Raw genomic sequence first — 23,598 nt, 5'->3', positions numbered from 1 at the left:
TGTAGAAGAGACAGTAGCTACTGCCTCATTTATACTCCTCCGTATTACTCAAAAAGGTTAGAAATCATTCTTAGAATTAAAGCTTAGATTTTCCATAGCTTTTAGTGACACTTAATGAGAGGCTTGTATGCACGGAGGGAAGGAGGGTTTTCAAGGCTGTGTACAAAGACCAAATAGCAAATTTGTCAGGTGGGGAAATTTGGGTTTCTGTTATAAGAGGAACACAATATGAGATCGTATTCAAGATCTTTAATACATGTGCATCAGTCACAATTTGGAAAAAAACAAGAATGTAAACTAGGAAGAACTTCATGCTTTCTGCATGGGAATAATGTGAAATTATATTGCAGAGAAATGTAATTTATTAAGAAAACCTCAGCCAACCAAACAGAAACCTCCCAACAGCCCCAAAGAAAAAGAAAACAACCAAAACTCCAAAGCTATTGTTTTCATAATCAATTACGAAATTTCCCTAAATTGGAGCCAAATTACATGAATTCATGGTTCTCTTCTAATCATGGCAGGCAGCTTTTTTGCTGCCATGTTAACTCTGTTTTTCAATAATACTGCCAAAGTGGAATTTGTAGAAGCAGAGCACCTAAATACTTCCGAAGACCTGTGTTTGAGCTTTGGAAATGGTAGTAAATGGGCTCTATATGAAATACTCATCATTTCCACAACTGTCTGAAGGGATTCAAATGCTGCAGAGCATATTGACTAGACTACTTTGTTTTTCCCTGGCAATAAACAGGAAAGTGTTTTGGTTGCTCAGAGGGAAATTGGAGTGCAAATCAGATGCTAAATCAAGGTCGGCTACTGAGAAGAGGATGAACTTGTTCATTCTCTGTTCTAGAAGATGGAGAACAGGAGAGTCTTCAGTGTGACTATACAGTCTCTAATCAGATCCTACAGGAAACAATTGTAACTTCCAGGCACTTTTCCAAATCCGTTCTCTTTTCCCAGTATCTTGTAAAGGATGATGGTTTTCCTATGAACCCACTGACTTTTGTCAGTTCAGCTCTTTTTCTTAATTGAGTGCCTTGGCTAAAAAAGTTTGGTTGCATTCTCCATGTTCTGTAATGGATGAGTGGGTGTAGTAGTATGGGTGTGGCAAGTGAAGTTATAAAACTCTCAAGCATGATGTTGTTTTGTAAAACTTATGGTGATGATAAATTTTTGCATTAAGATCATCTAAAATTAGGATTTGCATAATCACTCCATATAGAGAAAGATTAGAGGTTAAAGTGGAAGGGTTAATAGAGAGAGAATCTGAATGATAGTGTTGAAAGTGACAAGGAACACAGAGAAGCAAGAAAATGGGATAGTTGAGGGAATGGGGAAATGGAGAGGAGGTAGAGAACCCAACAGCCTTTACCAGGGTGGAGGATGTGTAACTGTTGGAATGAAAAGGCAAAGGGCAATAAAGTGAAGTGTTTTCTAACAGTCAAACAAGTTGAAGTGACTATAATTTATTACCATTTAATGTGTATTTTGACCGTATGACTGAATAACTTTCCTTTTAGCTGTCAAGTTCGGAATGGTCTCGGACAAGTGTAACAGTGATGGTGTTTCTCACGTTGCTCACTAACATCAAACCTGACCTAACAAGTTGCACAAAGCCTCCTAGTTTTCATACTATCTGTCTGTCTTTTGTGGTTTATAATATCCCTTTCATGGAAGGTAAATGCTTATTTGAGACTATATAGGGCATTGGATAGAATTTAAGGCTACACCGAACTTGAACATTATTGTACAGAGAAACTTTATGTAGAAGAAATGGTATGCATTTTCTGTTTTTGCAAAACTAATGAGCTTCTCTCTCAGACCTTGATTTCTAGCTGAAAACAATGGACATTTTAGTGTCTTTTCATTCTATGTAATTTTGTTTTGCTGAAAACAAGAGGCTTTTGTTTCTTTTGTTATGAGGAAATCACAGACTGAGAGTGTTGGGTTTGTTCAGACAGGAAAAGAAGGATCCAGGGAGAGCTTACAGCAGCCTTCCAGTACCTGAAGGGAGCCTGCAAGAAGGCTGGAGCGAGACTTTTTACAAGGGCATCTAGTGATGGGACAAGGGATAATGGTCTTAAACTGAAAGAGGGGAGGTTTAGATTAGTTATTAGGAAGGAATTCTTTACTGTGAGGGTGGTGAGGCACTGGTTGCCTGGAGAAGTTGTGGATGCCCCATCCCTGGAGGTGTTCAAGGCCAGACTGGATGGGGCTTTGAGGAACCTGGTCTACTGGAAGGTGTCCCTGCCCATGTCAGGGGATTTGGAACTAGGTGATCTTTAAAGACCTGTTCAACCCAAACCATTCTATGTTTCTATGGAAGATTGCTGGGGTTCAGAAAGAAAGAGCTAGAGATCTCTAATGAGATTATTTCAGATATTCTGAGGTGGATGTGATGGATGAAAAACAAAATCAATATTAAAAATTTTAGGTTTTCTAGGGAGCGATGGATGTAGTCTGGTAAGTACTACTTGAGGTCAAGTTTTAGTTGCAGCTTGTAGCTTCCCTGATGTCTGAAGCACATGTAGGTGTTATATTTGAGACAGAACATTGGACATGGCTGCAGGACTCTTCCAACAAGCCTAAGGAACATGTTAGAAAGACGTCAGAAGATCTGTAGTGCATAGAAGTTCTTGAGGAGTTTGCAGCAGTCTTTACTGTGTTTTATGTTTGCAGGTAATCAAAGCTGATGTTTACATGGTTGGGTGACAAACTGTCATTTAAAATGCTACTTACATGTTTTTAACTGTACTGAGTTTAAATTTTCTGTATTCTGCTGTGCATTGTAGCTCCACAGCTTAAATCACACTAAAAGGTAGCTCAAAAGGTTAAATTACGCAGTTTTAGATTAACTGACCTGTATTTTCTTTAAGCTTCTAAACTTACTTATGAATTCTGAGAACTCATAACTAAAAAATATTCCAGTTCAACTGTTGCTAATACTTTTCCTGTGATTATTTTTTATTGAGGGTGAACCTCTATAACTGCTCAGCACAGTGCTTTGAAATTGCTAAGTTGTAAGTGTATGTACATGACTATGCATAAAATACTGTAAATTTTATTATCTTTCATAGGGAAGTTTTTACCTTTGAAGACAATGTTAGGACCAAGATATGATGAACAGGTTGCTGAAGAAAATCGTTTTCACCCGAGTATGTTATCCAACTACTTGAAGAGTCTGAAGGTAAAGTTAAATTTTCTAGTAATTGAAACATTACTTTCATTATTAATGTTTATTCAAGTGTTGCTTTTCAGATTTAAGAGAAAAGTGATGGCTTCCTTTGGGACATCTGTACAGAAATTTTTTTTTGTTTACATTTTCAGGTTTTCTCTGCCATTCACAGATTTACAAAAAGACTTTCTTATACAAACTGTGCACACTCCTCATTCACTGTATTAGTAGCAAGAATCTTACTCTTCTCTGTTATAACTGTTGCATCTTGGAGAGATGTTATTCTCAAAATTCAGATAGTCTGAGTTTGTAGTTCTATAGATGACTCTTGTATGTGGATATGTTAAGTTGTGATTTTGCCTATAAGAGTAAAAGCATTTAAATGTGAAAGGAGAACTTCATAGAACTCTCCTGTAGTTTCAATGCAAAATTTTCTTCTTCTGATGTCTAGAATGCTTTGTGGTATCCAACCCATCGGGCTCAACTATAGAAGAAAACAATTTTGAATTTTATCCAGTAACTTCGTGGGAAAAAAAAATTGCATAAATAGGAAAAAAAATTAGGAGCATGGATTGGGACACAGGAAGGTGGGTGGATGCCTTCATCATTGGGTTGCAGAGTTGTGCTTCTGGCTTATTTCTTCATTCTCTCTTTTGCCCATTTCTGTCTGAGTACTTCAGCTTGCTTGTTGTTCTGCACTGTAGCATGACTGTGACAGTAAAGGTGGGGAACAGGATCTTTCCAGCCTTTCATGTAGATCTCTCTAATGTTGTGCACAGTCCAGTGCATCTGGAGATGTGGGAAGTGGGATTTTGAGCCTAGCAGGTAAAGAAAGGCCTACCATCTAATTCTTTTAATTAGTTTATTAAACTTTTATATAGAAGTTTAGCACCATTTGTTTTGACTATGTATTTTATAAAACTTATCATGCAAGTGACCTTTTTTCCTGTTTTTTTTCATTATTTTTCGCTGTTGGTCTAAGTTAAATTAATTCTGAATTCGCTTAGCGGTATCAGACCTTGAACATCAGAAGAATCAGGTGACTAAAAGATGGGAATCCTCATTTTATGAATCTTATTTAGGCTTAGGTATGAAGTAGTGTCATGGTTTAAGAACCCCAAAATCCAATTCCCTAGTCCAAACCCCCTCCCACATCTCAACCTAGTGTGAGATGGGTTTTCCAGACACCACACGAGACTCAAAATGGGGGAAAGGGAATATATTGCAATGACTGTACAAATAAATACTACAATACATTATATACAATCTTAACTATTTCTACCATGACATAAGAGTATTTACAGTGGATCAAATCTCTTCTACCCTCCAAATAAAAGTCCAGGAGGGAAGAAGGAAAAGATCCTTTTCACTCTCAGAGCAGCAATGTCTCTAAGGCAGCAGGTTCTCTGTCTCTCTCTTCCATGCAGCAGCTGTAGCTGGATCTCTGCCAGTACACACGAGGGGGTATCTAAGCCCCTCCACCCGCCGTCTTCAAGCGAGGGTCTTCTCTTCTGTGGTCTGCGTAGCAGGGACAAAACTTGCTTCACCACGTCATATCATGGGGTGTAAGACTCCCATGAAGGTCCCTTCCTCAGGGGATTCACCCCTGAGTCAGAATGTCTTGGGCAGCTTCCAGTTGAAGGCCTCTACCTCAAGAGTTCTATCAGAGCCTCTGTGCTCTGATCTGAGGCTGCTAGCTTAGCTTGGCAGCAGCGGCGAGGGGGGGCCAAGGTCACCCCCTCCACATTCCTTTAATCGTCCCGGTCCAGCTTTCCAGGACGCTTTGAGCTTCTCAGCTCCTCTCTGCAGTGCATGCTGCACTTCACCTCTCCCTTCTAGGAGGTGAGGGTTCTCCAAGGAGTTTGGGGGGTTTTTGGTTTCAGTTCTTACCCAAACTTTCTCTCTGTAGAGCTTAACTCTGCTCTCTCTGCTGCTGGCTCTCATTCTCTTCAGACAACTCTGTGTCTTCCTGCTAGGCTGCATGTTTGTTTCTGCTGCTTCTCCGTTATCTCCTGGCTCTCAGCCACAGTCTCTGGATGCTGCTCCTGCTGCTGCTCTGTCTGCTCACTCACGGTGGAGAATACTTCTTTAGCTTTCTAGCTGCAAGTATTTAGCCCAGTTTTACACTGTTCCAAGTCCCTGCAGCCCCTCTGCTGGGGGCTGGGGGGCCCAGAGCCCCCCAGGGGGCTCCTGCCCTTTCTCCTCGTGTCCTTGCAACATGGCTACTTCTTCTACAACAGCTACAACTGCAACATCACCTTCTCTTCCATTCTGCTTGTGATATGTTTATATTTTGCAGAAGTGCTCATTGGGTAAAAACCTCAAGGGTCACCACCCCCTGGGGTTTTACCATTTTATAACTTCAGGGGGAAAACTGTTTCCCCCCACCACAAGTAGATGGTGAACTACTCAGTGTAGCAGAGTAGAAGTACCTGTGCAGTAATGTGATAATAAAGAACTATCAATGAAACATATGTGCCTGTTCTCAGGTGCTTGAACTGGTAGGATTTTTCTTGTTTGAGTTCTTGGATCTATGCATTTTAATTTTGAGTTCCTCTTTTGTGCATTATGTTGGTTTTGACTCTGACCGGCTTTAATAGGCATGCCTAGAAATTTTCTCAAACTGATCTTATTCATGGTTTAAAGTAATTTAAAATTCTGGATATATTTTGAAGTTATAGAGAACTTCAGAGACCTACTCAGAACTTCTAAATGTTGGCTTTGTCAGTAATTTGCCACCAGAAAAAGAAATCATGGTGAGCCTTCATAGCCTTTCCACTTGTCACATCTGTCAGTTCTGTTGCAATGCTACAAATTCATCATGTCTTGAGTGACATCAGATTATTAGAATCTGATAATAAAATTTGTAGCATGAGGATCCCCAGTTATATTTTGGTAATTTTGATTAACAAGCAGAACATACAATTTCTCTCAAACTCTCTGTTCTCATCAAATCTCTGGTACTGAACCCTGGTACTGTTAATGAATGTTTGCTATTTGAAAACATATGATTTTTTATTTGCCAAGATATGTAGTGGGTTACTGAAGTGCTGTATTTGTAGAACAGCAATTTACCAACAAGTCAGCAATGAAATAAATATGAAATTGAGGCGACCTCAAAAAGTGGATTTTTCCAAGGCAAAAATAGCTCACTGTACTTGGTTCTCATCGTTTTACTGCAGGGGGTTTTACTGCTAATACTTTGCAGAATGAATCACTTCTGAAAACTGGTTATTACTTGAGTCCATATAATTTATCTCCCAAATAAAAGACTTCAGACTGAATTTTGGTGAGATATTGCTGTTACCATGGATTTTTGAAGGTAAAAGTTGAGCTCCTCTGTCTGGACAAAACTTTCTCTAACAAGCTTCCTGTGTGATTCCTTTTCTCATGGAGCTGGTTGCTGAAAATCTGAATGTTAGAAACTGATTTGATTAGACATGGCAGCCCCATTTTTCTTCTGATTGCCAGTATTGACGTAGTATCTTAATGGTCTCATAAAAAATTGCAGGAGCAACTGGTGACTGTATGAATGATTTTTATTTTTTAATTTCTTTCTTCAGTAGGTATGTTAGTACAATTTATGCTTTATAAAGGTAGAGTTGTTTCTGTCACGAAGAGCAAGGACGTTAGTTAGCTCAAAAGAACGGTTGGGCAATTAGTATGCTCAAGTTATAGAATTCCTATTAGGAAAACTACTTATATTTCAGCCACATTTTTATTTTTGCAGATAAATTTGGTCAGTGATCTAAACTATTGTCCTCAAGTAAGAAATGCAAGGAAAAAAATCCTGAAACTGGAAGCATTCAGTGTACTGTAGTATGCTCTTTCCTTCCTGGGGAGGATGTTTTCAGTTTCCAGTGTCTAAGGAGAAACTATTGCGGTCATAGAGGGGAACCTAGCTAAGCCCATTTAGTTGCAGAGCAGCAGAAGAGCACATCCATAAGGCATTGATAGCTGGAATGTGAGAAAATGAGGAGGAAGGCTTTTGTTTTGTTTCCTGTGGTACCAGTGGGTTTTTTGCATTAATTTTTTGAAAATTGTAGCTATATACTTTGGTATGTTACATAATCCACCTGCTTTTTAGAAATTTCTTTATAATTTTCTTGTGCCTTGCACTGTCTAAATTGTAGTGTGTTACGTGCAACCAGTCCCATGGACTGAGAGAGAAAATGTTTATGCTTTCTGTAAAGCAAGGAAACTGCTTTCAGGCCTTATGTGCTCTATATGCCATACATGCTTTTATAGCTTTGGATAAATTACACTGGATGCCTCTTTGGTTTAGTGCTCCATGAAATGTGTGAGGAACAGTGCCACTTTGCAAGATCTTCTGTTGTCTGTGATTGAAATGATTCATAATAATGGCAAAAGAAGAGCAGTCCGGAAGTCCTACAGGCCTGAATTAAGTAGTCTTGGAGATATTTGCAAAATGCTGTAGAGAATGTAGAGAGAGGAATGTAATAATTGAATTAATTGCTTTTGTATACTTCCTCCAAAATTAATCCTGGCTAGGATGCTGTCAGTCTGTATATTTAGCAGCTTAGTTGAAACTATATATTTGAAGTTTCAGGTGATGCAACATTGTTTTCAGGTGGGCCCACGTCTGAGGTAGCTTGCATTTCTGCAAAACACAGTAATAAGAGTAAATAAAGTATTCTGAATACAATATACGAAGTTAAAGTAAACAAGGAGAAATTCAGAACTGATTTGGATATTAGTTTACAAACGCTTAATGCTGTTAACATAACATCATGATGCTTTTTAATGTTTGATAAATAAAAGTAATATGAAAGTACATAAGTATTACCAAAGTATATCATCAGAACTTTGAATACATGTATCTTTGTAGATAATTGGAAGTTTTCCTGTAGGGGTCTACTGAACAACATATTTATGTGTAACAGCTGTTTCTGAACTGTATTCTAGTTATAATTGGAATTTTCCTTTTCTGAACTGTGTGAAAGCAGTGTTTTACTTTGTAATTCTTCCAGCTGCACTGCTGAATTACTGCCAGTCTCTTAACCTTAAGGTAAATAAAAATTGATCAAAATCCTGGTTTTGAGTATGTGCTGGAGTTTTAAATACATTGAAGATGCAGTATCCTTCTATGGTCTTTCATATGTAATGTGCTTCAGTTTTAATGTAGTTTTAAGTGCGCTGTTGATGTATCTATAAAAAAGACAAAGCTGTGAAAAATCCTACTTGAAAGCAGGACGTTGAGCGTTTTGACCAAAAGAAATTGCTTGCACTTATAAGACAGAAAATCAGGAATACTTTCAGTGCACAGGTGTGTTAGTGAGCTGTTTTTGCAAAGTAATACTGGGAGGTTATTGTTGGTGGAATTTTTATTTGAACCAAGGATCAGTAGGATATGCTTTCCCCATATTTTCTGTGTGTTTTGTGCCACCCAGTGGAATTTCCGCTTTCCATGATTCTTTTTAAAAACGTAGTAACTTCCACAAGGCTCTTTATAAGCTATAAAACCCAAACACTAAAAAAGTAAGTTAATGCACAAGGGGACAGGTTAGGGTAGCGAGAGAGCCTGGATCTAGGTACATTGTAATATCTGAGTGGTTGATACTGATGCCTTAATTACTGCCAACATCTTTGAAGATCTGAAGTTGTTTTGCATTTTAGCTTTAAATAAGATGTTTCTGAGAATTTAGGGATTTTTTGTTTTAAACTTGAAAATGCGTTCATTGTTTTGCATTGTTTTTCACTCTAATAAATGGGTAAATTAAAATGGGTTATTTTTTCTGAGAGTGTACTTATATATAATATGTGTCAGTAGTTAGTTTTTCTTATGGTACTTTCACGGTGCCAGTGCTTAATATTGTTCTAGTTAAAGCATAAGAGCACCTGATTCCACCTTGTTTGTCTTTTTAGCGTGTTAAAATAATTCTTTACTAGATATTTCTGCTATTAGCAGATCTCTCTGATTTAGAAGCATTGAAAACAGAAGTTTTTGAATTAATGGCTAGTGCTAATTTAGACACCAGCTCTCACAGAGAAACACAGATGTCTGTGATGGTGGTAAAATACAGATTTTACGAACAAATACAATATTTAAGAATTTTTAAACTTAAAAATGTAGCCTGCAGTTGCTTTTAATTTGAATGTTATCAGGTGTTTAGTGTTTATGCATTGATATTTAAATCACATATATAAGTTTGTTTTTAATTTTTTGCTTTTTTTAAGGTTAAAATGGGTTTACTGGTAGACTTGACCAACACCACTAGATTCTACGATAGGAATGATATAGAGAAAGAGGGAATTAAATATATAAAGCTCCAGTGTAAAGGGTAAGTTGTGTGCACTTTTTGTACCTTTCTTTGGCTTTAATTTAAAAGATCAGGCTGAAGAAATTAATTTTTTTTCTCTTCTTCCCTTTCCCCCAGTTGTCTCCTGATCCATATATTCTTGTGTTTTTCAGGCATGGTGAGTGCCCTACACCTGAGAATACAGAGACATTTATCCGTGTATGTGAACACTTCAGTGATAAGAATCCCTCAGAGCTTATAGGTATGTCTTAATATATCCATCTTATATCTATTGTTAGTTTTCACTCTTAGTTTATTTCATATTTACTCATAATTCCAATCTCTTATTCTTAAAAGTCTAAGCAAAGGAAATTCCTCCCTACAACGTCTATGCATACTAGATCTGATTTCTTCTCCTGCAGAAACTAGTATGTTTCTGATTTTTGCAGAAATAGTATGTTTCTGCATCCATCACTTTGATTACCGCTATTGACTTAATGCAGAAAAATATACAGGCTTAAGAACTGTCTACAAATACATGATACTTGCATTGTGGTTTTTCACTTCTGCTGATACAATGCAGGTTATGTACTGTGTTGACATTTGATGGTCTGGGTTACTTCAAGTCATATTTGGCAGCTGAATTGTCAGCGATTCTTTAGTAAATCTCACAAAACTGGTAGTAGATATTAGGCTAAGTTTTTCTTCTGTGGTATACTGGCTTCCAGTGGATATTTGAATGTTTGAAGTATACTTTTTTTTACCCAGAGAAAAATAAGTTCTCAGTTTAATTTGTGTTGCTTTTAGTTTTAGGTAAAACCATTTTACTCTGATTTCTGTTAAGCATATTGATGTTCAGCTCTACCAGCTAACTGTCAGAGACAAGAAATGACTTTGCAGATGAATTTCCATCAGTTGTTGTCGTCAGTCCTCTTGGATGATAATTTTGCAGCCTTCCTGAGTCAGAGTGTCTGTGTGACTTAGGAGTACATGGCACAGTTGTTTGTGTAGGTGCCATTGCTGAGAACTTGATAAATTAAGCTGGTTTGTTCATCCAGTTTAGGATTTGTACAGAATCACAGTACGATAGCTGAAGCTGTTGGAAGGGACCCGTGGAGATCAGCTAGTCAGCTTCCCTTCCTTAGAGCAGGAGAGATTTCAGGTTCTGGTGCAAGTTGTGAAATATTGTTGGTGACTGATCCCGCTCACTCTCATTTAGCAGATTCTCATTTATCACTCTCCTTTCATAATTCTTCCATTTGATCCCCAGTAATACTTCAGAACTTAAAATGTTGGTTATGGTCAGAAGTTATATGAAGCATGGGTAGCATGGTGATATCTTATAAATAGCAGACACATTTAACAGGTATTTCAACTTATAAAATGCCATTTTCAATGTTGACTTAATAACTTTTTGATCTCAATGAATTTTGAAATGTTTTTCCATCAGTTAGATGTTTCACCTTGATGGAAAAAAAAGCAAGAGTCAAGGAAAAAATAATATGTTGACTAAGCTTTTGAATAACGTGGTTTAGGCTTTCATAGTAAAAGAGAAATGTTAGGACTTCCTGTTTCCCTTCTATGAATTACTGAAATTTCTGGTTTGGGACACGTGTTTCCTCTGACAGATCATCAAAGGGACTGGTGTGCAGGATGTTTTTATCAGAAGTGAAAGCAGTCTACAACAGTGCTAGTACTGCACCCTGTGTAATCTTTCCCTTCCAAGCCATTGGTGTCATTGCTGAGATGCTTATCTTTGTCATGTGTATAAAATTATTGACTTAACCTTCTTGGTAGCAGTAACAGCTGCAGGACTTATTGATAGCAATTCTGTGCAATTTCATTCCTGGTGTCAAGATTAGATAGGAAAAGAGAGTGAAATGTGAATGATAAGTGATCAAAATTTTCTATTCAGCGATAACAATATAGGATGGAAATTATTTTTTCAGCTTGAAGGACTGGAGTATGCCTGCCAACTTTAAGGAAGCAAAATGCAAAAATTTTGCTTCAGCAGAAAACAAAGGAGAAATAATTGCTAAAAAAAATTCTGTAAGGAAGCTAAAATTACAAGTTACGCAGTTTTTAATATTTTTAAATGGAAGAATTCAAGAAATTCACAGTAATTTTTGCCTTGCTCTGTTAAGAAGGGAAACTTGGTGGGGCAGGCACAAAACCTGATCCTGCTACAGCTGATACATACTGCTGTTTACCTGTTTAAAGTTTCTAATTTTTATCACTCTACTCTTTGTAGGTTTTTTTTTTTTTGATCTCCAGTTGGAAAAAAAATAGATTTAGGTTGGATATTAGGAAAAATTTCTTCACCAAAAGGTGAAGTTTTCAAGCACTGGAACAGGCTGCCCAGGGAAGTGGTTGGGTCCCCATCCCTGGAGGTATTAAAAAGCTGCGTAGGTGTGGCATCTGGGGACATGGTTTAGTGGTGGAATTGGCGGTGCTGGGTCAGTGGTTGAATTCAATGAACTTAAGGGTCTTTTCCAACCTAAATGATTCTGATTCTAGGGTAAAAACTGAAAAATATGTTAAAAATAATTGAGCTTGCTGTTGGTGTAAACTGTAATGATATTTATAATTTAACATTCGGTAGGAAAAAGAGGCAACATTTTGCCTGAATCCTTCAAAGCGTTTTTAATAGCACAAATTTTCAGGCTGGTGTCTTTATCACTAGGTGGTGCTGTTGCCTTGAGGAAAAAAAAAAAAATCCGGTGCATTTGACAGGGCATCCCTCCTTTCACCGGGGGATGAATTCAGTACAATGGAGGCTGAAGACTTAATTCTTTTTTTTTCTTACATTGAAAAGATAAGTAATTCAAGGTGATTATGCTGTTGTATAGTTTTCTTTTTGTGTTTTTTTTTTTTTTTTCCAAAATTAATGAGTCTGGTGTTAGCACGGTAATAGCAAATTTGAGATAGAATTGTGGTCTATTGGCACTGCTTTCAAGTTTGAGGTAGGGTAATCGGGATACGATTTTTCTGCCTGATAGTGTGAAATGAATGTCATGCTTGTTGAATCCACTAAAAGCACAATTATTGAATTTGATTGTATTGCCTTTTGATAAACATTTGAGCAGATTTGTGAATCTTATCTATATTAGCCATATTTCAGGTGCATTAAGTTAGTGCTCTTGATTGGGATAAACTGAAGTATCCCATACTCTTGCTGTTGCTAATTTGCAGAAAGAATGTAATAATTTGCCTTTTTAGGCTTAAGTGCCTTATGTGGTCTGTGCTGCCATAATGGGAAGGGAGATAACCCTTTAATGTTACAGATGAAGGTGGAAGGATCCGCAACCACACTTGTGCTACTGAATCATGTTTGTTAAAACTGCTTGCAAGTGATTATGCCCTTTTCTTGTCTTGTCTAGGTGTCCATTGTACACATGGTTTCAACAGAACTGGATTTCTGATCTGTGCCTTTTTGGTTGAGAAGTTGGACTGGAGGTAAATTTGAATGTTAATTCCTAGGGATTTGTGGAGAGTGACCAAAGGCATCTTCAGTGTGTTTCACTCATTGTCCTGACAGCTATCCTAATGTATTCACTATATATTATTTCAAAATTGCATCATAATCTTGAGCAAACAGCCCATATTAACGCTTTTCATATCCCTTGGTACTTAGCCTGTTGCAATCAAGCAAGGTCTGGTAGGTCAAAAGTCAGCTGTACCTGCTGTGTGTGGGCTTTTAGTAGTGCACTTATTCTATTGTGTCTCTTCTGTGTGACATGTCCCACAGTTGGAATAAGAATGTAGAGTCCAGAGATGCCTGTAAGGTTATTTCCCTTTTTCATCTTTTTCATGTAGGTTTTTTTTTTTAATTATTTTTTGGAATCTGAAGAGATTAACTAGAGCAACGTACTTGCTTCTGAAAGATCAGGGGCAGTCAAAGTCCTTGTTTCCAGCTTGTTTTTTGACCAAAGTCTACAGCATGCTTCTATGCAGACTCACCTGTTTTTTCTGTCTTTCAAAAATGTTGATGCCTTCGTATAGAATAGTTATGTTTTTCAAACAACAGTAGCGTAAAAAAGCAGAACAATGCCTGTACCATGCTGGTGGACATAACTTTTGCATGTTTGATAGGATTCATGAAACACTATTTCCTTGTTGACAGTTTCCTGTGAAAGTCATGTTTCTTAACAAGCCCCTTAAGCATTCTGATGATATTTCTTCTGTGTGATCCTTTAAGGGAAGAAAATTCTGCACCTGTTGCAGCTTCTTCTTATGACTGGACATTCAGTTATTCGGTTCTTGGCATGCACATGCAAACTGTTTGCAAAGAACTGGGTCATTTCTGTCTGTTAGTAAACGTGGAATGAAGACATTGGAGTAATGGAGACAGAACACTGTTAGTAGTGGCTAGCTGAATCTTTGTAGGATCCCAGCTGAGTTTGGGGAGTAGACACAAACACAGATATCTTTATAGTATGGTTCTAGCTTTTATTATGAACTAGCAAATTTGGATGCTTTTAATCTAACAATTTAAAAGCATCATGCAATAATTAAAATTGGTCCTTCGTTCTGAAGAGGAAATGCACTTGAATCTGTTTGAATCTCCTGCTTTTATGCAATCTCTATTTTCAAACCTCTGTGGGAAAAGCCTTAAAACTCAACTTTTTTTTTTTCTTCAGGTAGTTAATTGTATCAAGTTTTTTCATCTGTATCAGATTTTTTTGACATAACATCCAAATATCACCTGGTAGGGAAAAATGTCTACAGCAAAAGAAAGAATTTTGGCAAGGTGGTAATTAATACTGAGCATTGTATCAAGATAAATCTAATTTGTTGTATCATTCTTTAATATAAGGCACTGTTATTTGTTGATGAGGAATGAATACAGATGGATTCCTCATCAAAAAATAACAGTGCCTTATTTTAAGATATGATGTAGGAGTGTTGCTGATGTATTGTAAATACTGAGGTGTATTTTATAGTTAGTTTTAAGAAAGGTCACCGAGCCTGAAAGCTCTGCAGCTAGTGATCAGAAACCTTACTTGATTCGACTTTCAACAACTCATTTTACCCAAAGACTGCCGTGTTTCTAGAACTTGGAAAATTGTTTTCTTTCAGCTAGGTTTCTGTACTTGAAATCCGTTCCACCTCTTTTGGCTTTCATTGCCGTCTTTTCCAGAAGATTATAGAGTTCCTCTCATATCATCATGGACAAATCTGAGCATCTTTCAGACTCCATCCCTTTTGGTTTGTGTTGTGCTCTCAGTCCTATTCATTACAGAAGATGTGAAATAATCTAAGATAGCAAAGTAAAAAATGACTTGTGAGTAAGAAATTAGGAGTCTTAGAAAACAGAACAAGGAAGAAAGCTCCTTCTAAACTGACCATCTGATAGTCTTACTCTGGAAAATGTTTTATTTTCTCCTCTTGTCAAAGACCAGAGTGAATCAATTACTGGTTCTAAGGCAGTGTTTCTCTCTACTCTGGGAATTTTGCCTCATAAAATTTTAGGCTCCTTCCCATACTTTACAGGTCAGACAAAAAATTGCATTTTAAATTTAATTTCTCTTTTCCATTTCAGTCATATGTTTTCCTTGTTCCAGTGGCAGGTTATTTTCTTACTTGAAAAAAAAAAAATCTTTTCACAGCATGTAGTATGTATTTTGTTCCAGTTTTAAGATATGTGCTTGTCAAGAGGCCTGACCAGGGACATCTACCTTTTGTGATTTTTCCTCTCTTTTATTTAGCAAGATTTTTAAATGTTGATCTATGAAGCATTACTGCTCTGCACAGCCATAATAAATGAAAGAGAATTACGTCTAATGCGTTCTGTTAAACATTTACATAGGATCTATGGAAATAGCAACAATAAACCCCTTGTGCTGTGCTTGCTATTGTATATTTTGAGAGTTTTCCTGTTGGCTGGTAAAGGTGCTTGACTGTTAGTTTTGGTTTCTCATTTTTTTGTGATCCAGTCTTCAGTTTATTAGAGCACTTAAAATTGTGTTAACTGCATAGTAAAAGGGTTCTGAATGACAGTGTTTTTGTGAGAAACTTCTGGAAAGAGAAGTAATTTTAAAAGATTAGGATGATTTTTCCCGGTATGGTGACAAAACCTCTAATGAGAGGAAAGAATTCTTAGGGGGGGAAAACGTAGCCATATTTGAATTTGAACATTTATGTTTTTCTTCATTACATTTGTTGATATTTTTCTTTGGTCTTTTTTTGTCTTCATTCAGTCCTGAAGTACATAGCTGTGTGTCACCCATTCCTTCTCTGTAGCAATAATAAAAGTTTTACTTAGATGACCAGCAGACCACTGTGAGTTACAATGAGGAGTTGAAGCAGTGTGAGCTGCGGTTACTTCTGAGAACAAACATATGCAGTGCCTACAGAGTTATGCAGAATCTTGTGCAAAAGCATGATGTTTTGAATATAATGGATGTTTTTGCAATTACTTTGGAACTTGTTTTCTCAGTCCCAATGAATCTTATGTTTGGTAAGGCATGACATGACTAAAACATGTAAATTAAACATCCAGAGTGATTTTCAATTTTTATTTGACAGTATCGAGGCTGCAGTGGCTACTTTTGCTCAGGCTAGACCACCAGGTATTTATAAAGGTGACTATTTGAAGGAATTATTTCGTCGTTACGGCGATGAAGATGATGCACCATCACCACCAGAGCTACCAGAATGGTGCTTTGATGAAGATGAAGAGGAGGACGATGATAATGGTAAAACTGGAGGCCAAGAGTCAGAACCTGGATCATCAAGCTCTTCCTTTGGGAAGAGGAGAAAAGAACGCCTAAAACTGGTAATTTTGATTTGGAATTTAGTATTTTTAATTGCTAAACATAATTTCGTGACCTCATACTCATCAGTTACTAATACTCATTTGCTTGTGCAAATGGGGACTGGAAGTATTGTTTTCTAACTGGGAAAAACTGGTAGAGCCATTGCAAGCTTTCTTATGTTTTCTACATGAACCTTGAACTTTAATGTTCAACACTTCAACTGTTCCAGTTGTACAAGTTTCTAAAATAACAATTTTTTTTAAAGTTTGAATTGAGATATTAAAAGCTCTTTTTAATTATTCAGTTTGTCTTTAGAGATTAAGTGTTACTGGGGTTGTATGGAAACAGCTCTTAATTATTTTTTGTAGCCATGTGGATGAAATTCAGAATTTTTTTAATTCAGTGCTCATTTTGGTAAGTATTCTTACTGTTGGAAATTTTATAAGATTGAGAATTAGATTAGCAAAAAGCAGTATGACCTTAAAAATCTCAAGGCTTGAGCTTTGAAATCATATTTTGATCAAAGCTGTTTTAACTGTATAAGAAATAAGACTGATCGCTTTTTTGACTTTTGACATACATTTGCATAATTCTGATGAAATAAATTACTCTAGTTACTGTAGTATGGAACTAATACTCAAATACAAAAGAGTATATTTTGTATCATCTGAAGATTAATGGTTCAGTTCTCTTTAAATTCCTGACTTCTTTTTTATTTGCAAATAGATTGTTTCTGAGTGCAGAAATATTCTTTTTTTTTTTTTTGCATAATACTGAATTATTTTACTTGTGCTGAGATGTATTTGTTTGCAAACACTTGGAAATCCTCATATTGAAATATGCTGCAAAAATGCATTTTGTTGTTACTGCAGCTGATCAATGTGGTTTACAGATGGAATGTGGAAAATATTAACCTGAAAGGAAAATAAAATCCAATCTAAAGAAGCAAGATGGACTTTGAAAACTTTCAAATTGTCCCTCAGCTGGAATAAAAAATTTCCCGCACTGTAAAAAGCCATAGTAAAAGTATGTTCAGGGGTATGGCCATTGCCTCCATTAGCCTTGCAGTAAAGCATTGATATCTAAAAATTTTTTGGGGGCTGGAACCTCAAAGCTGGTTTTTTGATGTGCCTTTTGATGCATTAGAAACTTGAGTGTTATGATGAATTCCAATGACAGCCACTTTCCATCAAGTATGAAACTCAACCAGTCTGTTTAACAGGAGTGATACTGGCTTCCCAGGCTCTTTTTTATCTGCCACCATAGTTTTTTTGAAAGCTGGAAGCTAAATTATACGAATAAGCATATTAATAATTAAAAGTTAATTGTGATTTAGAGAATTTATGAAAGAAAGAATCATCTAGTTAATATGCATATTCGTATAATTGAGTTTTGCAGCTCTGAAGGAACATTCTTTGACATGAAGAGGAGGAGCGGGCAGAATTCTTTACAATGATTCTTGGCTGGCAGATTGGACTGCTTCTTAACTCAGTAGAGATGGATACAATCTCTTTGTGATTCCCTGTAAATATGTGATCTACAGGGGGAGAGATTATCAGGTAAATACCTCTTGCTCAGGTATTCTTATTTTACTGTCTAAAGGGCTAAATTTTCAGCATTGTGTTGGTTTCCTGCAGCAAATGTTTTCAGCTTTCTGATTTGTTTCTTTCTCTAAACACTTAGGGGTAGACAGAGTCAAACTAGAGGTAGCTGTAGTGATAGCAATGTTCTGAATTTTTTTCATTTTGACTCAAATCTTTGTGGAGACAGAAGAAAAGTTTAGCAGTAGAGGAGGAGACACCTCCCAGGCGTCTCGCTAGGATAATGAATAGTTAGAAGCGACTGCTAGCTGGCCTGTGAAGTTAGCATGCTGTCCACTTCAGAAACTTTGCTGTGAGAGACTTTACTGCAACATCTTTCAGTAAAACTTCTATTTTGATGTCAAAAAATCTTGACATTCTTTCCTGCATTACAGAAAGTGTGGGAACCATTAGAACATAAAGCCATTACAGTTTGCTTTGTCGTTGCCTGAACATAGTTGACAGGTGCCAAGAAAGCTGTTTGCTGCAGTCTGAGGTGCTGCACAGGAAATCCTAACACTTTTGACTTTGTCAGTGCATGCTGTAATGCTCGTAGCATCGAGGCAACATTGTTGATTGATACTTAGAATCTCACTTCAGGAAAAAACACTTGATTTTGCAAATAGGACAAAGAGCTATAATTCTGAGCCAGAGCCTTTGAACTTTTCATGTGTCAAATGCAACTTTTAGTGTTTATTAAGGAATGCCATCTCTTCTAGTCCCATGTAAATGGCATATTACAGCATGTAATATGTAGTGCTTCTAAAATGGATGGAGGCATCTTTAGCAGTCTGGAAGAGATGGTGGCTGTTAATGATTTTCGTCATGATTTTGAGTGAGACAGAGGGAAATGATTAAACTGATTTGACACAGCGAGGATAATATTTATTATTTAACTAGCAAGTTACCTTGATTCTAAATGTTAGTACCTTGGGTTTTTTTCTGCCTAACCTGCTCTTTTTTGCAAAATTTAACTCCTGAACTTATTTTTCTGCCCATGGGCATCTTGATGGATATGGGAAAAAGATTATATTTTGGTTTTGCGACACCATTTTATGTACTTGAATATGAGTATCCTTTCATTCTCCACATTAAATGCTAATTTGTTCACTTTTTCCCTGTAGTCCATACCTTTTGTACTTCCAACCTTTGTTGTCATTCTTTGTATTCTGTCATGCTGAAACATATTTTTCTGAGACTGTGTTGCCTATAATTGAACACAAGCCTGTAGCTGAGGCCATCCTAGTAGGGCTTAATAGGGAGAAGATAATTTCATATGTCTTAAGGCTAAATACTTCTGTTTATATATCTCAACATAATTGCCTTTTACAAGACAGAACAATAATAATTCAACTTTTGGTCTCTCGATGCCTCCGTATCTTTTTCTCTAATTATCTACTGATTTGAATTTGTATAATTTCTTAGCCTTTATTAAGTGTAGAACTTCATTTATACTGAATTGCATAGTGTTGTTTTCAGCCCATTCTTAAAATTAAGGGTAACAATGAATTCTTTAGCTACCATCACAGTCTGTATCCCTGTTACTAAAGTCGCAGATGTCACAAAAATAAGAATATGCTACTAGGAAGTTTAGGGGAAATAAATTAATCATCTTATAGCTAAACCAGACCTTGCAGATTCTTCTCAATATAATCCTTCCTTTTTGTTAGTGAAATGCTAACTCCTTTGAACCTGGTTTTGAAACAGTCGCTTGTCTGTTTTATGGAAGTTACATCTATCCCATGTTTTCTGAGTTACCTCTATGAGGACAAGACAAGCAAACAAAAGACAAACCAAGACAAATGCAAGCAATTCCAGTTCTGCAAAGCCTGTTTCATCACCAAAACCAAATGATTAGTTGAACACCTTTGTTACTGAGTCACAGTGTGTTTTGTTATGTCTTTTTTGTTTGTACATGCCTAGAGGTAGTTACTGTGATTTGGTCCTGTATTTTGGTATTAAATCTAAGCTGATTAATGTAGCACCCTGTCTCTCACATCCTTTCTTTTAGAAGATATCTCTTCCTGACACATTTTGGAATGTTTCTTGTTTTCTGGAAGGCAATCTCTGAGCATATTGGCGCTCGATCAAGTCTGAGTAGCTGGTGATAGCCACTGGGTTCAGGAAGGTGTGGGGCTGTTCCCACTCACCCACTCCTCCAGATGGTGTTTAGGATCTGAACCAACACAAGATGATACACAATGCACTTCTTCTTCAGATGAAGTGATGAGTGGAGAAATACAGTGGCAAGTGGGGCAAACTTGATTAGTACAGATGGTATGAAGGTTGTGCAGAGTGTAGCTACTAAGTGCTGTAGTTTCCTTGGATCCTTTAGGGATTATAACTTTTGGTTTAGTAGCATTGCTGAGGACTCGAGTTGCTCCTGGGGATCTGAGTGCTCTGGCACATCTGCACCATGTTTTCCCATGTCCTGTTTTCATAGGAGTTGTTAGCTGAACAGTGGTGCAGAAATTGCATGGGTCTGGCTCAGTTATAGGACCTTATCCAAGGAATGTCCTCATGCAACCTGGAGTGTGAAGTTAGCTGAGCACGAATACCAAGTGACTCACCTTGTTTTCGTAGCACTGTGCCTTAGCTAGTGATTATACTTGGAGCAGATAATCTGCAAGAGACACTTACAAATGGCAGGCATGAATTTTGTGTTTATGACTCTTCTGGAAAATCTTTTCTGTTCCTGGCCTTTTGCTTTAATCTTAACAGTCGTAGTGCCATTGCACTCTGCCATTATTGGCAGAAGTAAGGCATGACCACCTTTCCTTTCTTTCATGGTGCTCTTAACCACTTACCAGAATTCAGACAATGTGCTGGCCAGGCACGAGTAACTGTCTGCCTCCCTCGCCCACTCACCTGTGTGCTGATGCCCACATGGATAATATGGGCTGAGCGACACACTGAAAGTCTGGGGAGCTCAGGGTAATTAAGGTTATGAACTAGTGTATTTCTTTAGGATGTACTGCTCTCAGAATACCATTTGGTGATGTGACTGAGCTGATCTTAACTAAATGCAGGCTGTACTGAAAACTGTGGTCCTCCTTTCCCCGCACTCCTTGCATTCCTTCTGTTTCCCTTGTGCTGGCACTAGTGCTGAGTCGTCCCATGGTGAGTTAGTTTAGGATACTAATTTGGCAGAAAATTACTAATTTATGATGTTATTTTTGCTAAATTAGTTCCTAGACTTGCTCAAGAGTAGAACAGATGACTGCCACAGCGTGTGGAAAGGAAAGGGGGCAAAAAGGTTCCTTTCATCTGTAGTATGCAGCTGGATTTGTTAAGGCTAGGTTCAAGCATTTTAGAGAACAGACACAAAATAATTGTACCTTCATTTGCAGGATTCATAGCTCAACAATGAAAAGTCATGGTTTGATCTCCTTAGTCTGCATTGAAAATTTATTTGAGATGCTGTTGAAATAACTCTGGTTAATTTGGGATCTCAGTAGAAATCTTTAATTTTGTAGCTTTGTAGACCTGATGGCTTTAATGTGTTCTGTTGTGCAGGATTTGTTTTTATTCCATTTGACATCAAACTTTTTCTGGAATATACAAGTTATTTTAGAGTTTTATTTTCAGTATTCTATTTTGATTTTTACTTAGCCTCTTCTGTGGTATTCATGATAACAACTCCACTTTAGTAACCTGATTTAGATTGAGAATAAAATTATGCAAATATATTTTTACACAAATATTTTGTTACAGACCCGCTGTTTATATTTTTCTTTTGTGAAGAAGGTTGTCTTAGCTCAACTGAGAACCATTTAAGTTTGCTGCTGCATAAGTACTTTCATTCTTTCAGTTGTCTTCCCTACAGTGTAAGCTTGAGCTTTGAGACATGCAATGTGGTAGATCACCCAGGAGGAGATGAAATATATGTAGTTGAACTTCTTGTACTGGAATTGCCATCTAGGTCTGATAAAATTAACATAACTGTTTGAAAACATGCATCTCAAAGATTCGAAAGGAGAAAAGTAGGACTTAACTTCTTCATCTGCTGATATACTTGTTTAAAAAAAAATGAACTCCCTTGTGTCTAAAGATGTTTCCCAGTGACTTTAATTCACTAATTACTAAGCTACTTACATTTATCTCACATCTCTACTGTTACTGAGCAGCTCTTTCATTCCATGAATCAGGGCAAACATGGAATTCTTAATCTTGAAATACTATTTATATATTAAGAAATTTTATTTAACATTTCATAGGTCAATTATTTCCTTAGTTCCCAGTTTACTTATTTTGGGCCATGCCTTTTGACATACTTTAAAGAGGTGTTAGGAAGGCTTCTACTAGAAAGAATTTTGTGACCCTTAATGTACAGTGATTTGCTCCAGGCTTACAATACTGTTTACTGTTTAGGTTGAGATTCTCATCCACAAATACATGTCTCACCCTATCTTATTATTATATAATACTTTGTGTACTAAGGATGATTAATTTAATCCCTGCAAATTCTATATGTGACCAATTTACTATTAAATACCTGATACTAGTGTTCTTTATTTTTAAATAACAACATTTTAGTTACAAATGAAAAATAAGTCAAACTGATGCTGTAGTTTGATGTGGGAGCTTCCTTGAGAGTATTAGCTAAATAGTGTAAACATTTAAGTACTATCTATCCCTTACTATTTACCTCCTTTTTTTTTTTAAATTGTTTTTTCCCCCCATAAATAACTCAGTTACTGGGTTTTACAATATGGCTCACCTGTGAGTTTGCTAGCAAAGCTCAGCTGACGTATCTTGCTATTATGGGTAAATCTTTAAGGAATATTTAAGCTAGTACTGCTCGAGAGGATTGTAAAAACAGACTTAATCTTGTATTGACATATTCTGATCTGCTTTTATGAAGGCTTAAATACTAATTGTTTTTCTTTTAATTTATTTAGGGTGCAATTTTCTTGGAAGGAATAACAGTTAAATATGTGACCCAAGTGACAACGCAACCAAAGTTAGGAGGAATACAGCAAAAATGTCAGCAATTCTGTGGATGGGAAGGGTATGAAAACTTAGAACTTGTTTATTTATACTATCTAGAAATAAGTGTTATGTTTTGCAGAAGGACACAGCTCATTGTAAAAATGAGAAAAAACATGACCATTTTTGAATGGGTTGTTTCTAAAATAAAGGAAGCCTCAAACACCCTTGGCAATGAAACAGTCTTGCATTGTACTATGAAATGGAATGATCGACTGTTAATGTTAAGAAACAAGATTCTAGAATTGCTTTTCCACTGAGATAACAAAACGTGTTCAGATGAATTATTGCTGTGCAAATTCCAGATGTAGCCTAGTCCAGGCATTTGTGTAAAATTCAGTGCTTGCTCAAGCAGTAGATTTATTTGTACAACTGGTATTTCACCTCGAGGTATCGAGGTATTGTACTCATTTTTATAGCCTACTTGAATTTGTGTCTAATGTTAATTAGAATGTTGGCTTTAATGTCTCGTATTCTGACCTTCTCCTTTCCGAAGTTGATGATCCGGTGAGTTGCTCACAGTGCTTCCTAACTTTCCGATGCTTTTATTTCTTCTAGTGCCAGTAATTTTGAATTCAGATATCTTTTCCTCCAAAGTTAATACTTTGAAGTTCCACATAATTCAGTGTTTTGTCATAACCAAATGTCCTTTTTCTTATCAGATAGGCATTTAATTTCTCATGCAAAATACTTTTTTGGAGGAGATGTTCTAACTTAGATTTAACCTTGCAACAAGCCTGATACAAGATGTGATTTCAGTGTAATGTAAAAAATGTATTGCCTTATGTGAGTATTTATTGCAGAACGTTAATAAACATGGTTCTTTTTTTTAG

General features: G+C 36.7%; 1 protein-coding gene across 1 annotated transcript in view; it reads left to right on the top strand.

Annotated features, from left to right (window-relative positions):
• Positions 1-3,084: 3,084 nt before the first annotated feature.
• RNGTT (RNA guanylyltransferase and 5'-phosphatase) overlaps positions 3,085-23,598 on the top strand; it is a 174,203-nt gene continuing 153,689 nt past the window's right edge. The window contains exons 1-6 of the mRNA XM_017825292.1: positions 3,085-3,190; positions 9,377-9,480; positions 9,612-9,700; positions 12,819-12,894; positions 15,967-16,216; positions 22,678-22,787. Coding sequence (XP_017680781.1) covers positions 3,104-3,190; positions 9,377-9,480; positions 9,612-9,700; positions 12,819-12,894; positions 15,967-16,216; positions 22,678-22,787 — 716 coding nt within the window. The 5' untranslated portion in view covers positions 3,085-3,103. The remainder of the gene's footprint in view (positions 3,191-9,376; positions 9,481-9,611; positions 9,701-12,818; positions 12,895-15,966; positions 16,217-22,677; positions 22,788-23,598) is intronic.

The sequence above is a fragment of the Lepidothrix coronata genome, unplaced genomic scaffold (assembly GCF_001604755.1).
Source record: "Lepidothrix coronata isolate B3197 unplaced genomic scaffold, Lepidothrix_coronata-1.0 Scaffold4, whole genome shotgun sequence".
NCBI classification, from domain to species: domain Eukaryota; kingdom Metazoa; phylum Chordata; class Aves; order Passeriformes; family Pipridae; genus Lepidothrix; species Lepidothrix coronata.
The sequence above is the reverse complement of the archived record's forward strand: the minus strand, read 5'-3'. Positions and strand labels throughout refer to the sequence as shown.